General features: G+C 35.7%; 2 protein-coding genes across 4 annotated transcripts; one reads left to right on the top strand and one right to left on the bottom strand.

The window, feature by feature from the left end:
• Nucleotides 1-1,035: 1,035 nt before the first annotated feature.
• On the top strand, nt 1,036-6,887 carry LOC111391662 (protein NPGR2-like). Of its 3 annotated transcripts, none has more exons than XM_023016913.1 (6): nt 1,036-1,324; nt 1,985-2,276; nt 3,157-3,409; nt 3,553-4,769; nt 5,230-5,383; nt 6,408-6,887. In XM_023016913.1, exons 2-6 carry the CDS (start codon nt 2,022-2,024, stop codon nt 6,719-6,721), a joined length of 2,193 nt encoding a protein of 730 aa, XP_022872681.1. In that variant the 5' UTR covers nt 1,036-1,324; nt 1,985-2,021; the 3' UTR covers nt 6,722-6,887. The 3 variants fall into 3 exon arrangements, with proteins under 3 accessions (XP_022872681.1, XP_022872683.1, XP_022872682.1); XM_023016915.1 differs by having other exon boundaries at nt 1,954-2,276; XM_023016914.1 differs by lacking the exon at nt 1,036-1,324 and having other exon boundaries at nt 1,344-2,276.
• A 61-nt stretch (nt 6,888-6,948) lies between these two features.
• LOC111391664 (50S ribosomal protein L28, chloroplastic-like) lies at nt 6,949-8,890 on the bottom strand. Its single transcript, XM_023016916.1, has 2 exons — nt 8,549-8,890; nt 6,949-7,313 (listed from the first exon to the last, which is right to left on the bottom strand). Exons 1-2 carry the CDS (start codon nt 8,766-8,768, stop codon nt 7,081-7,083), a joined length of 453 nt encoding a protein of 150 aa, XP_022872684.1. The 5' UTR covers nt 8,769-8,890; the 3' UTR covers nt 6,949-7,080.
• Nucleotides 8,891-12,894: the final 4,004 nt, after the last annotated feature.

The following is a 12,894-nucleotide window of genomic DNA, read 5'->3' as shown; positions in this document are numbered from 1 at the left end:
TAGAAAAGGGTAATTTTAGAATTCTGGAATATGTTAGAATACCTGAAGCACCTCATTATCAAAATTTATAGTGAATTCATTACAAACAATTATTATTAATTTTTTTTTCTCAAAATTTATAGTGAAATCATCACAAACTCTAATCGTTTAGGCCTTACACAAAGTTTGATATACTAATTGTCATTTTCACGATGCTCTTTCTCATACTCGAAATTACATTAAGGTCATGTGTTGTTGAGGATTGAAATCAAATTTTTTAGTAAATTTTAATTAAAGTTGATGAAATGTGTGGTTGAAAAGTTGTGGATTTTATAAAATATGTTGTTAAAATAATTATTAATTAAAATTAAAATTTTAATCTATATTTGGGTTAAGAGTAAATTTTACTTTGTGGTATAAATAATTAAATTGTTTTTATTTTCAAACTTCCATCTATTAAAATGGTTATTTGTTTAAGACTTGTATAATTTATAACCTTTTCAAGTTTGACTGCTCATGAATTTTCCTCCCATCCAAACCCAATCATGTTACATGTGTGTGTATATATATATATATATAATATTTTTTTTTTTTTTTTATTTTTTTTTTTTTGATATTGTTCCATGGGACAATGCATAAGAAAAAAAAAACACTTTCTTGTGAAAGCATAATTCTTCCAAAGGTGATTTATATCGGTGTCCTCCCCTTTTATATGGATAGGAATTCATTTCGAATAAAATATAATTTATTTAAAGTGAGTTTTCTTCTGTGTAAGGGGATGGATACCCAACATTAACACCATATTATATTCAAGTAACTTATTCCTTCTGCCAAATCAAGGAGACTTTGTGATAACAGTTCCCAGAACGTGGTTCAAAATTGACTGAAAATTTGCGTGCACATTGGTGACAATAAATTCAACAGTGGGACCCCCTTGATACTGCTTTTTTGTCTTTTTACATACAGCAGCAATAATTAATAATTATTAACATTAATTTATATAAAAAGAAATATTGATCCACGTTCACACTTCTGCTCTGAAATGGAAGATTCAGGCTGATGTTAAATATCATATTTAATGCAAACCAACCAAAAAACAGACATTTTCTCTGGCTTTGAACCTTCATTTCAACAGTTCCCACTACAGAATCACTCGAAGCCAGAGAAAATTAAACCCAAACAACATTTTTATTCCGCCAAAAAAAAAAAACCAATAATGATGAATAAACCTTGGATTCTTGGTCGATAAACCGTAAAATCAAGAAAATTTTTGCTCGAGATAAAAATGGGTAGTGGTGGTTATGATGTGTTGTGGGCTCAGTCAATGCTTTTTACCGAGCCAAAGGTATTTTTTTCAATGAGTGATTTTTTTCTTTTACTTTTTCTTTTTAACTGTTGGTTGTTTTCACTATGATATGATAGGGATCTTTTTATCTTCAGCTTTTTTTCTGTCAAAAGTTGCATTCTTTGACTTATTTTGAGTCTCTGGTGCTAAATCTATTTGGATGTTTGGTGAATACTGATGAACTTTTGAGTCACATATATTTTCTAAAGTCCTCTTTGAAGAACTTTGATGCATCCGTTTTTTTTATTGTTCAACTCTATCTGTGGATAATGTTTGCCATTTTCTGAACTGATCTTTGCATTTTTTGGGGGTTCTTTCTAATTAAGAGGTAATGTGTAAATGTTGAAGTTTTAAGGAGTTTTTGAGGACTTCAAGAATTTGCTTAATAGTTTCTTCAGACTTTTTAGTATTTACAATTGCATAATTTGTGGATATTTTCTGTTGATGCATTTCTATTTAATGGAGAAGGATTGGAAACTCGAATTCAAGATGAAGGCGAAATCTTTTACGAATCCTAAATTGAAAACTGTAGATGTCAAAATCTGTGTTCATTTGCTTCTTTCTTCTGTCTGCTTCCCTTTCTCTTTTCATGTGTAAAAATATGATTAGCTGGTGCATTTCTATTAAAGGGTTTGGACTTTATTGCTCTCTTTTAATTAGTTGGTGATTAGAAACATCGCAACTGTAATGAGACGGGATGAGCATTAAGTATTGGATATACAAACTGAAAATTAGCTTCAGCTTAAAATTGAGGAAGATGATGAAATGCATTTGCTCCGGAGAGCACTTAACAGCAGATGAAATAATTCCTTCATCGGAGTCCCTGGCGACTCGGGATTATTCAGCCAGTGGGTATTCTTCTCGACCAGGCGAGGCTGACCCTAAGTTGGACACCAGCAATATAGAAGAGGCAGAATCATCACTTCGTGAGAGTGGATTTTTGAATTATGAGGTTGGTAATTCCAAGCTTCACTGCATCAAAATTTTCTTGTATTTGTGATGATCATTATAAAATTAGCTTTTTTTTTTTTTTTTTTTTTTTTTCTTTTTTGTGTAACTATTGCTTTGAGAAAGAATCCATAGTTTTCTAATTGAAAGGTTCAACTGGAAAGACGGTTAGAGATTAAAAGGGTCCAAGCCAGGTCAACAGTTAACCCTGAATGCACATCTACTAGACAGGACATGGAAATATAAGAAATGTGATTTTATATTCACATTCTTTCTTAATACTGTCCAATACTTGTCTAAACCTCCCAACAAAGCATGCTATATATGCTTATCTAGTTGGCTTATCTTTTTCGTTCTGCAATTTGCTTCTCCCATACCGTGAATTGAGATTTCTGTATTAGTTTCTAACTATTCACATCTAAGCATTTCCTAGGATTAATAACTAGAAAGTTCCTGTCTTCAAAAATAATTTTTACTTTAAACTGTCGTTCATGCAAAAAATCTTAAATTTGAAGAATGCTCATGCAAAACTGATTCAAATCTAAGTATTAATTAATGATTAATCATTCTTTACGTGGCTCGTTTCTTAATTGCCGTGAGTATTAAGTAACTAATATAAAGTTAGCTGCTGGAATTTCTAAATTTGGCCATTATTCTCCTATAACTTATTACGAAGGTCTGCTAATTTGGGAGAAGTGATCCTGGTTTCTTCTTATGGATGCAGTACAGTGTTCAATATCAGGTTTTATTAGTGCCTTCCTTTTATGTGGGAGTAATATAATTGCTGAAGTTATATACTTCCGAATAATATTAATCATATAAAAAGATCCCGACAAGAATTATTGCATTGCTTAACATCATAACTTAACCTGTTTAATTCATAGGAAGCTAGAGCTTTATTGGGGCGACTTGAGTATCAAAAAGGGAACATAGAGGGTGCCCTTAGTGTGTTTGAAGGAATTGATATTGCAGCAGTGATTCCTAAGATAAAAATCACCATAGCTAGAAGATGCGAGCTCCCTAGACGTCATTCGCAAAGTGACGCTACCCCAGCTATGTCTATCCATGCAGTAAGTTTGCTCTTTGAAGCAATTTTTCTAAAAGCAAAATCACTGCAGGCTCTTGGAAAGTTTACGGGTACGTAACATTTTTCACTATGTAGTGGTACATGCAGATAATTTTCTCTTTCTCCCTCCCCGTTCTACGTGTGCATATTTTTTCAAATATGTGCTTTTGATCTTTTGATTGAAATGCTAAGCTTTCATCCTTGGGATTAGCAGAAGCGGCTCAATCTTGCAAGGTGATATTGGACACTGTTGAATCTGCAATCCCAGATGGCCTGCCTGAAAGTTTTGCTTTTGATTGTAAATTGCTGGAGACCTTAAACAAAGCTGTTGAGTTACTTCCAGAGCTATGGAAGCTTGCTTATACTCCTCAAGAAGCAATTTTAGCCTATAGGCGGGCCCTACTTTATCAGTGGAATCTTGATATAGAAACCAGAACAAAAGTAGAAAAGGACTTCGCTATATTCCTCCTTTATAGTGGTAATGATGCTTCCCCTCCAAATCTTCGTGTACAGATGGAGGGTGCCTTCATACCTAGAAACAATATAGAAGAGGCTGTTCTACTACTACTACTTATTCTCCGAGAATTTAGCCTCAAAAGGATTGGATGGGATCCATCAATCTTGAATCACCTCTTTTTTGCATTATCTATAGCAGGCGAATTTCAGTCCCTTGCGTATCAGGTTGAAGAGTTGCCTCCTGGAATCATTGATGAAAAAGAAAAATACAATTCTTTAGCTCTGACTTACTATGCGGAGGGTGACAATGTGATTGCTTTAAATCTGTTGAGGAACCTATTGAATAATAGAGAGATCCATAACTCTGCTTTTGAATTATTATTGGCTTCAAAGATTTGCACAGAGATTCCTAATTGCCTTGATGAAGGAATAGGATATGTTTACAAACTTTTTTCTGAATCTGATGGGAAATGTGACGAGATCGCTAGCGTTGCAAATTGTTTACTCGGTGTCTCTCTTTCAATTCAATCTAGAGGTGTTGGTTCTGATTCTCAGAGGACGTTGAGACAATCTAAAGCACTTGAGGCCCTTGAAAATGCACAAAGAATGACGAAGGAGAAAAATGTTTGTGTTTTGTATCACCTAAGTCTAGAAAATGCCGAACAGAGAAAGATGAATGTTGCTCTTTATTATGCAAAACAGCTTTTGAAACTGGAGGCTGGGTCTAGCATAAAGGGATGGATTCTTCTTGCTCGTATTTTGTCAGCTCAGAAAAGGTATGTAGATGCCGAGAACATAATTGATGCTGCTCTGGATGAGACGGGAAAGTGGGATCAAGGAGAATTGCTACGGACTAAGGCCAAACTGCAGATTGCACAGGGAAATTTAAAGGATTCAATTGAGACATATACTAAACTTCTTGCTGTCCTTCAAGTCCAGAGAAAAGGTTTTGGAATCCAGAAAAAGCTTTTAAAGGTATGGTGGTGACACATTACGAGCATGTCTGATAAGCTTGAAACTTTAACTTATAAGTAAATAAGTAGGTTTTAATATAAATATTTTTCATTTGTTAAAGTTGGAAATAAGTTAATTTGCAATGAAGAGTGAGTTACTTTCCAAGTAAGTATTATTATTATTTTTTTAATTAAAGTAAAGAAAAAAAAACATACCCAAGCATGTTTGACATAAGTAACTTTTATTTACTTTTAAGTTTAGCCCAACATGCTCTCTCTCTTTCTCATTGATCTATCACTAAGCATTCCCTCAAGTGATGTCAAATTTGAAATTCAAGGAAACTTATTCGACCTTAATACTTTATGAGCAGGAAAAGCAAATACTACAACGATATGCTGAAGAGCGAACTTGGATATTGTTAGGCTGTGTTTTTTTATTTTCATGTTCATTTTCATTACTCTCAACCTTTTTCAATCCACAGAACAGGAGGAACATTAACAGGAGTCTAGAAATGGAAACATGGCATGATCTAGCAAATGTTTATACAAGCTTGTGTCAATGGCGGGATGCTGAAATTTGTCTTTCAAAATCTGAGGCTATCAATTCACATTCTGCTTCTAGATGGCATTCCACAGGTAATTTATTTTATTTTATTTTATTTTTTCTTCAAATTTTATTTTTATTTTTATTTTTTTACTTTTTTTTTTTTTCCAAAAATTTGAACAACTGTCGTGTTAGTGTGATTGACGACTGTGATCCATAACTGTCCTCATGGTCATGGACTGCTTCTGCTTTAATGATTAATGGGATAATCAATTTGCAGTCTGTTCAGTCTGTTTCCTGGTGTTCATTGCCACGTTATTGAGTAATCTTTGGGTAGAATTTGGTCCTTTCTTGAGAACGAGTACATGGAAATGAAAAAACCATGCATAGGGCCAATTGTGGACATGGCTGACAAATTTCTTTTTTCTCTTTCTTGTTTCTTCTTTTGAAGTGGCACTAGCTAAATTGAAATGTAAAATGTCGAAATCAATGGCAACAAAAATTCTTCCAAAAAGTTCGGAGTGGCCTAAAATTGTGAATCGAGTGGCACTCATTGTGGCACCAAGAAGAACAATTGTTTGCTCTTTTACTGTGCTCTCAGAGAAACTCCCGGAGAGCTCTAAAGGCAAAAACTAGCGAGCTTTTGAGATATCATTTCATCATGTGTAGAATCTCATTGTTTGCTTTATATTCTCATTTTCATCCTGTAAGATTTTTTGGAGTCATCGTCAACCGTGGATATGAGATGTTCTTATAGTGATAGTATTATAGGGGTGTATAGGGTGCTTATATTATTGTATTAGGTTGCCCTAGATTTTTTAGAATGTATAAAGGAACTTGGGGGACCATTCTGAAAGATACACAAATTGAAAGTTGTGAGATCTCTGCTGTAAATTTCTCTTTATAATAGACATAGCTCTCATGTTGAGGGTGAATCACTCTAAAGCTCTGCATTTGTTTTTCATTCTTCTTGTCTGTCATTGCTTTTGAAATTAGGATTATGACTTAATCCATAACACGTTTTCCTTGGGATTCAACTAGAGGCCTTCCTTATGAAATACTTGAAATTGTTAATTCAAGGGTTGTTATGAACGTTTTCGTTCCTCATTTTGCCAGGTTTACTTTACGAAGCAAAAGGTCTCCACAAGGAGGCTCTCATGTATTTTGGGAAGGCCCTCGATATAGAACCGAACCATGTTCCGAGCTTGATATCTACTGCTGTCGTTCTTAGGCAATTAAGTGACCAATCACTGGCTGTAGCAAAAAGCTTTCTGACTGATGCATTGCGGCTCGAAAGAACAAACCCAGCAGCATGGTACAATCTTGGGCTACTCTACAAGAGTGAGGTTGGTTCATCAATGGAAGCTGTAGAGTGTTTTGAGGCTGCAGCCCTTCTCCAAGAATCTGCTCCAGTCGAACCTTTTAGATGATGTGATTCAAAGTTGAGGATGTACTTGCATTCAACAAATCCAGGTTTATGAGGTGGTTTTGTCAATGGAAAGCCTTGATGCAACTGAATTTGTTGATTCTTCTAGCTTATGAAGTTGGTATTTGGCGAAATAAGTGAATAATTGAGTACATTTTTATCCAGATTCACTTCTTTATATGCATTCAAAAATCAAGGACTTTAGCAAAAATATGACTAACTTGTCAGCACTTTGGCAAAGAGATAGATAATGAACCTTAAATGTGAAAGAAGATACAAAATATGAAAGACAAAAACCTTGCGAAAAACATCATCAAATTTTCAGAAAAAAGAAAATAAGGCAATACTGAATTGCTATTGAATTTACTTTTTACTAAGATCAATTCCAGCCTTCTTAGCCACTGCATCAAGTCCATTCTTCTCTATGGTCTTGAGAGCTTTGGTTGACAATCGCAATTTGACATAGCGCTTCCCGGCTTCCCACCAAACTCTCTTATATTGCAGATTCACAAACTGCAGCCTCTTCGTCTTGTGGTTTGAATGGGAAACTTTGTTCGCCTTGTTTGATTTCTTTCCCGTGAAGGGACATATCCTACCTGAAGGCAAAATCGACTCCAACAGTTCAATACCTTTCTGTGGGAAATCAAGAAACCAAGCAGTAAAGCCCATAATATTCAGAGACAGAAGCTTAAGATCAAAAATAAAAATAAAAAATTCATCAACTGACATCATTAGTACAAGGAATCAAAGTTCTCAGCAAGCACATTTCAGTCATTTAAAATTTAATCCTCTTTAAGTTTTATTGATATTGCAGTGTGATAAAAATAAAGACTTTTCCCCCTTTTTACTTCGCCTTGCAGTGGCAAGGACATTGACTGAGGGAAGACTATCAGTTAATGCTCAACGATTCGAGAATGTTTACCCTTCACATTTCTGTCCCGTCAAAATAGAACAAAGTGCTAGACAAAGGGAATGTGAAATTCATTCATATTTCATGAATTTTAATCATCAAGGAAGGATCTTTAAATTTGTATAGGTTCATTATTATCATAATCAAATTCAAATAAATTCCAAGTCAAACAGTAACTTCGATTGCTTAAGAAGCCTTATTCTTCAAATTGCAGCAAGAGAAGGTCTCTATTCCACCTTATGTTTCATTAAGGAAAAGTAAATTTGATACCAGACATAACAGAGAATTAAATAGCAGAGACCAGAAGAGAGCTATAGAAGAAAAGATTGCATCAATGATTATGTCAACAACGACATACTAAGCCCTGTTACTTACAAATTTGGGTCCGAAAATTAATCCTTTTTCGTCATCAATGATTATCAAATTTTCTCTTTGAAATTATTTGTCTCTGCAAGCAAGAAACCAGCCATTTTTGAAGTAAAGCAAAAGATTAACCTTTTAAACTCGCATCTCCTATTTTATTCCAATATTTGATTTATGATTTAATTACGATGAAAATGAAGATGCACCTAAACAGGCATAAAATCCAGTAAAGGGATTAAAAAAATCAAGAATTAAACTCAAAAGAATACTATCTTACTGCACCTGCAAACTTTCTATCCTCCCTTCCACGAAGAAGGTAAAGGAGCACATGAAAACATAAATCGTAGTACCTTGCTCTGGAAGGATGTAATTAACGCAATTTTCCTTTTAGATCATTCAATAAGTTTTAGCCTCCTCCCAAAAAAAATAAAAAATAAAAAATAAAACAAAATAAAATAAAAAATTCCCCCAAAGGCCCAAAACAATATAAGAAGTAACAACTTATATAATCTGTAACATCACTCACGCGCACACACAGATTGAGGGAAAAGAAATTACGAGCAACAGGTTGGATAGAAGGCCTGAAAGGAGCAGAGATTGGGCTGGAAGCAAATGTTTGAAACTGGGTCGTTGAAATTTTGATGCCACTCAACTGGGATGTAATGAACCCTAGCTCTGAATCCATTCTTGAACTCTTCATTGAAAATCTGTTCGAAAATTGGGATTTTGCTGGCAATCCAACTGCCATTGGCCGTACTGTAGCAATGAGTGTTGCCATGTTTGTAAAAATTCAATTTTTTCTTAATTTTTGCAGAAAATGATTGAAGAGAACAGGGGAAAATGGCGTTAGAGGGGGAGAGTGAGGGAACCGAAATGGTGAATGGTGGATAATGATCTGAGGTTCTTTTCTTCCAACCTATGGTTTCTGTTCTTTTAAGATATTAGCATTTTGCCCCTTGAAATTTTACTATTTTGAAAATATGCCCCAAAATTTGTGCTTTCGTAGCTATGACTCGAATATGCTTTTCATTTGAGCCCTTTTTAAACAAAAATTAATGTTTTTTCCAAATTTAATGAGGATTGGAAGCTTTTGTTTTTTTTTTTTTTTTTTTCCCCTCTTACTAAAAGAGATCAAAAGATTTCACCTCTCCTCGAAAGAAGGCTTGAAATGCTTGGTAAGGCTGGGGAACCTCATTTATCTATCATAGGACCATCTCCCTGAAATTACTTCGAAAAACTCTTTACTAACTTTTTCGATTCATGTGAAGATGAGACAAATTTGAATATTCCTGGAATTGGCATGGATTAATTTGTCAGAGCAATCTACCTCAATTGGCAATTTTAATGCATAAGACAATAAATATCTACCACATTAATATGTTAAATAATAAATTGTTACGTATATATCACACAGGACAATTACTCCAAATATTGGTTTATGATAAAGTATTCATAAAGAGACATTGGGTTACTCTCGAGTCCCTGACACGTGCAAAATTTCTTAGATCTTATTCAAGGGATTTTTCAAAATAAGGATGGGTGCGCTCAAATGTAAAGTCAGTTATTGGAGCTTGTTGCAGTTAAGTCATTCGATAAGTTTCAAATTCAAAATCTTCTGCTGCGTGAATTTCCTGAGACATAGCATTATTCATTAATAAAATTCGTCACCAGCTTTTTTTTTTTTTTTTTTTTTTTTTTTATAAAAATATCTATTTATCTTTTAAGTTATTTTGTATTTTAAAATTATTTTAATTTAGCTTTTGGAAGTAAAACTTTTTAACTTACTTTTTGTTAGGGGGAAAAAAATGTAATTTTAAGCAGTAAGCGCACGAATGCTAGGGATGACACTTTGAATCGTTAAAATCGAAAATTGCAGATAATCAAACCGAACGAGGCGAAAAAATCGAATCGATGGTGCAATGGAATGGTGTTTCGCACGAGTAGTCGCTAACAATTAAAAAAGGGATCACACGATTGTGTAAGGAACAAACCTCTTGAAACGAAATCCCAAAAGAGGGTGTTTTATTAGCGATGATTTACAATTGAAAATAAATAAAATGTCTCCAAGGGGCACAAGCACACGAGTACTAAAAGAAGTGTTTAAGTTTAAACTAAGAAATCAAAATTACATATTTTCTATTTGAGAGTGATTGATTCGGGGTCTTTTTCTATGTCTTCTCTTCATTTTCTATTCCCCTGATTATTTTTTTGTGACAAACTGCTTGAAAACTGCTTGATTGCTGTATAACTACCCGCTTTCTTTATGGTGGCTAACTTGTTGTGGAACTGCCGTCTCTAACTGTTACCATTACTCTTTGTCGTTCAATCGCCTTCAACTGGGCTCCTTGAATCGTGGAATGTGATAAAATCACTCAATAACTACTTCATCAACTGCTATTCTGGATAACCATAATGTTTTATGCTTCCTAAGATCCTGGGCGATTCGAAGGTTTGGGCGAGAACGGGGTCATCACTCTAGGCGACCGTAAGGTACTCCATTCGCTCAGATTCTGGGTGTCTTGCAAGTTTAGGCGACGATATTACCGTGTTCATGGGCTTCCATTGCATTCCTCAATAATCCTATTTAGACCTTTATCCTGGACTCCCCAATTGGGCTTCGCTCTTTGGGCTATTTGATTTGGGCTGCACTTTTAGTGTGTCAACAATTACCTCCCAATATGGCAGAATTAATACCAATTATTAATCTTTGCCATATTCACTTTGTATTTTCGAGCAATATTTGAAATTTCCAAGAATTTCAATCATTATTTCCTTCTACAGCCTGAAAAGGTACAACGTTACAAACCCTTATAAACCCAAAAGACACGCCATTTCATCGCACCACTAAACTACGTCTCTATATTTCGTGCCTCCTCCTCACTATTTTACTGTTCATCTTCTTGCTTCTCTACTACGTTTCTCAGGCAAACCTTATCAAAACTATACTTTGTTTCCAATGGCGACTTCACAAACTTAATCTGATGATTCTTTTAATTTCGAAGATTTCCAAAAAATCCTTACTAGGCCGTTTGTAAATCCAAACTTCCTTGCACAAGCTAATGCTGACCTCAATGAATTCTATTTGGGTCCATCGTTTAATAATGCTGAAGCCGTTGGACAAGTGGAGGTGGGTCAGCTGTTCTCTTGCACTCAAGGTCCTCCGTTCCTAAACTCCTTGCCATTGAGGCTAATTCGCGAAAAAGGTATTCGCACTTAGCCCAAAGCTGATGTTATTTTTCGTAGATGGCATGCACATCTTGTGAATCATGGCCCCACCAAGGCAATTTTTGATCGTGCTAGAATTTCAGATTTATTAGAAATTACTCTTCAACCCCCAATTTTTAACCCAGTACTTTTTCCTATTGCTTTGAGTTTTTAGTCTTCTGAGTATAACACTTTCGTTTTCCCTCTTGGTCCCATGTCTATTACTTCAAGGGATGTTGGAGCCCTAGTAAATCTTCCGCCTTTGGGCAATACCATCTTTCCTGGTATCTTGATTTTCAGTGTTGCCCCGAAATTTGACAAGAAACTTACTGAGTCCTATTCAAGCCTGCAAGGCCTTTATAATCACTCAAGCGCTAAACCTTCCCATGCTGAGCATGTGACCTTTCTTCTTCAAATTTGGCTCTGTAAATATATTCCTTGCATGCCAAGTATGAAACCTTTTATGAGCTACTTACTCATAGCGCATGAATTGGCGCGTGGTAGGCCTTTGAACTTATGTTCCTTCTTTTTAACCGCCCTTTATAGAGGCATGGCTTCCCTTCAGTTTCAAATGAAAAATGGTGTATCTCCCACTGGCAGTGGCCCCCTTTGGTTCACTCAACTGTGGTTGAGAGCATATTTTTCACCACTTGGTGCTCCATCCATTTCCCTTCATTCTGCTAGCTACTATGGGCTAGCCATTGATCCACTGACCCCTGTAAATATGTCCAGTAGGGACATTTTTTTATTATTTTATACATTAGATTCGATTCCTTCTTTCTTTCCTTTTCCTGCTCATTTGACTCTAGATTATGTACAACCTCCATCCACCCTAGTCTCTCTACTTGTTTGGGTTCAGTTTTTGATTGGGAGGGAATTGTTCCACGATATCTTAACTGGAACCAATGCCAAAGTTGGGGTTGAAATATATGCTCCCCAATTATTTGCTCGCCAACTTGGTTTTGGCCAAACTTGGCATGTTCTTCCTTGTCACTCCAAAAATTTGACAGATCGCTTTCACACTATTAATAAGGCAGAGGCACAAGCTATAGATGCTCGCAACATTCTTTTGACGAGCAAATTTTCATTAGCCCCTTTCAATTCTAGCTGTGCTGTCCATCCTCTTTTTGAACAGCTTTGACCATCAGTAAAACGCCGATTGTTTGCAACTGATGCTAATTGTGCCTTCCATTTACTAGACTAGCCAGGCACTCCCTCTACTTCTCCTATTTTGGTCACCCCTATGTCCATTAGGAATCCTTCCTCCCCTATTCGCGCTAAACATTCTATCCATCCATCTGCTTGCTACCTGCCGAGGCTACTGCAGCTAAAGGTGCTTTAAGCCGCAAACAGCCAGCTTCAGCATCTCCCATTTTGTAGGATGATAACGATGAAGATGATGACGCTCCTCTCATCCTTAGGAGAAAGGTAATTGAATTTGTTTATTCACAATCATACTTTTCTATGTACTAATGGTTTACCTGAATTACTCAGAAAAGTTCAGCCTCTCCTTCGAAGGCTTTAGTTTTGGCAGCCCCTACTCCATCATCTTCTGCTGAAGCTGCTTCGTCCAAATCAGCTGATGAAGGGATTATGCTTAAAGAGAAACCCTTAGTCCCGGAACCTTCATCACAATCAGTAGAAAGGCCATCTTCTTCCCAGGGCGACGACCCCCCAAACGTCGAACCAGAAGATAATAC

The sequence above is a fragment of the Olea europaea genome, unplaced genomic scaffold (assembly GCF_002742605.1).
Source record: "Olea europaea var. sylvestris unplaced genomic scaffold, O_europaea_v1 scaffold810, whole genome shotgun sequence".
NCBI classification, from domain to species: domain Eukaryota; kingdom Viridiplantae; phylum Streptophyta; class Magnoliopsida; order Lamiales; family Oleaceae; genus Olea; species Olea europaea.
Note: the sequence above shows the minus strand (reverse complement) of the source record. Positions and strands in the feature narration are given on the sequence as shown.

What these genes read in the sequence shown, in the direction of transcription:
- LOC111391662 (XM_023016913.1), top strand. Translation starts at nt 2,022, where the DNA reads ATGAGCATTAAGTATTGGATATACAAACTGAAAATTAGCTTCAGCTTA. An exon ending in GTGGATTTTTGAATTATGAG is followed by an intron (nt 2,277 to 3,156) that starts GTTGGTAATTCC and finishes TTTAATTCATAG; the next exon opens with GAAGCTAGAGCTTTATTGGG. An exon ending in GGCTCTTGGAAAGTTTACGG is followed by an intron (nt 3,410 to 3,552) that starts GTACGTAACATT and finishes TGGGATTAGCAG; the next exon opens with AAGCGGCTCAATCTTGCAAG.
- LOC111391664 (XM_023016916.1), bottom strand. Translation starts at nt 8,768, where the DNA reads ATGGCAACACTCATTGCTACAGTACGGCCAATGGCAGTTGGATTGCCA. An exon ending in TTCTATCCAACCTGTTGCTC is followed by an intron (nt 7,314 to 8,548) that starts GTAATTTCTTTT and finishes TTTTGCCTTCAG; the next exon opens with GTAGGATATGTCCCTTCACG.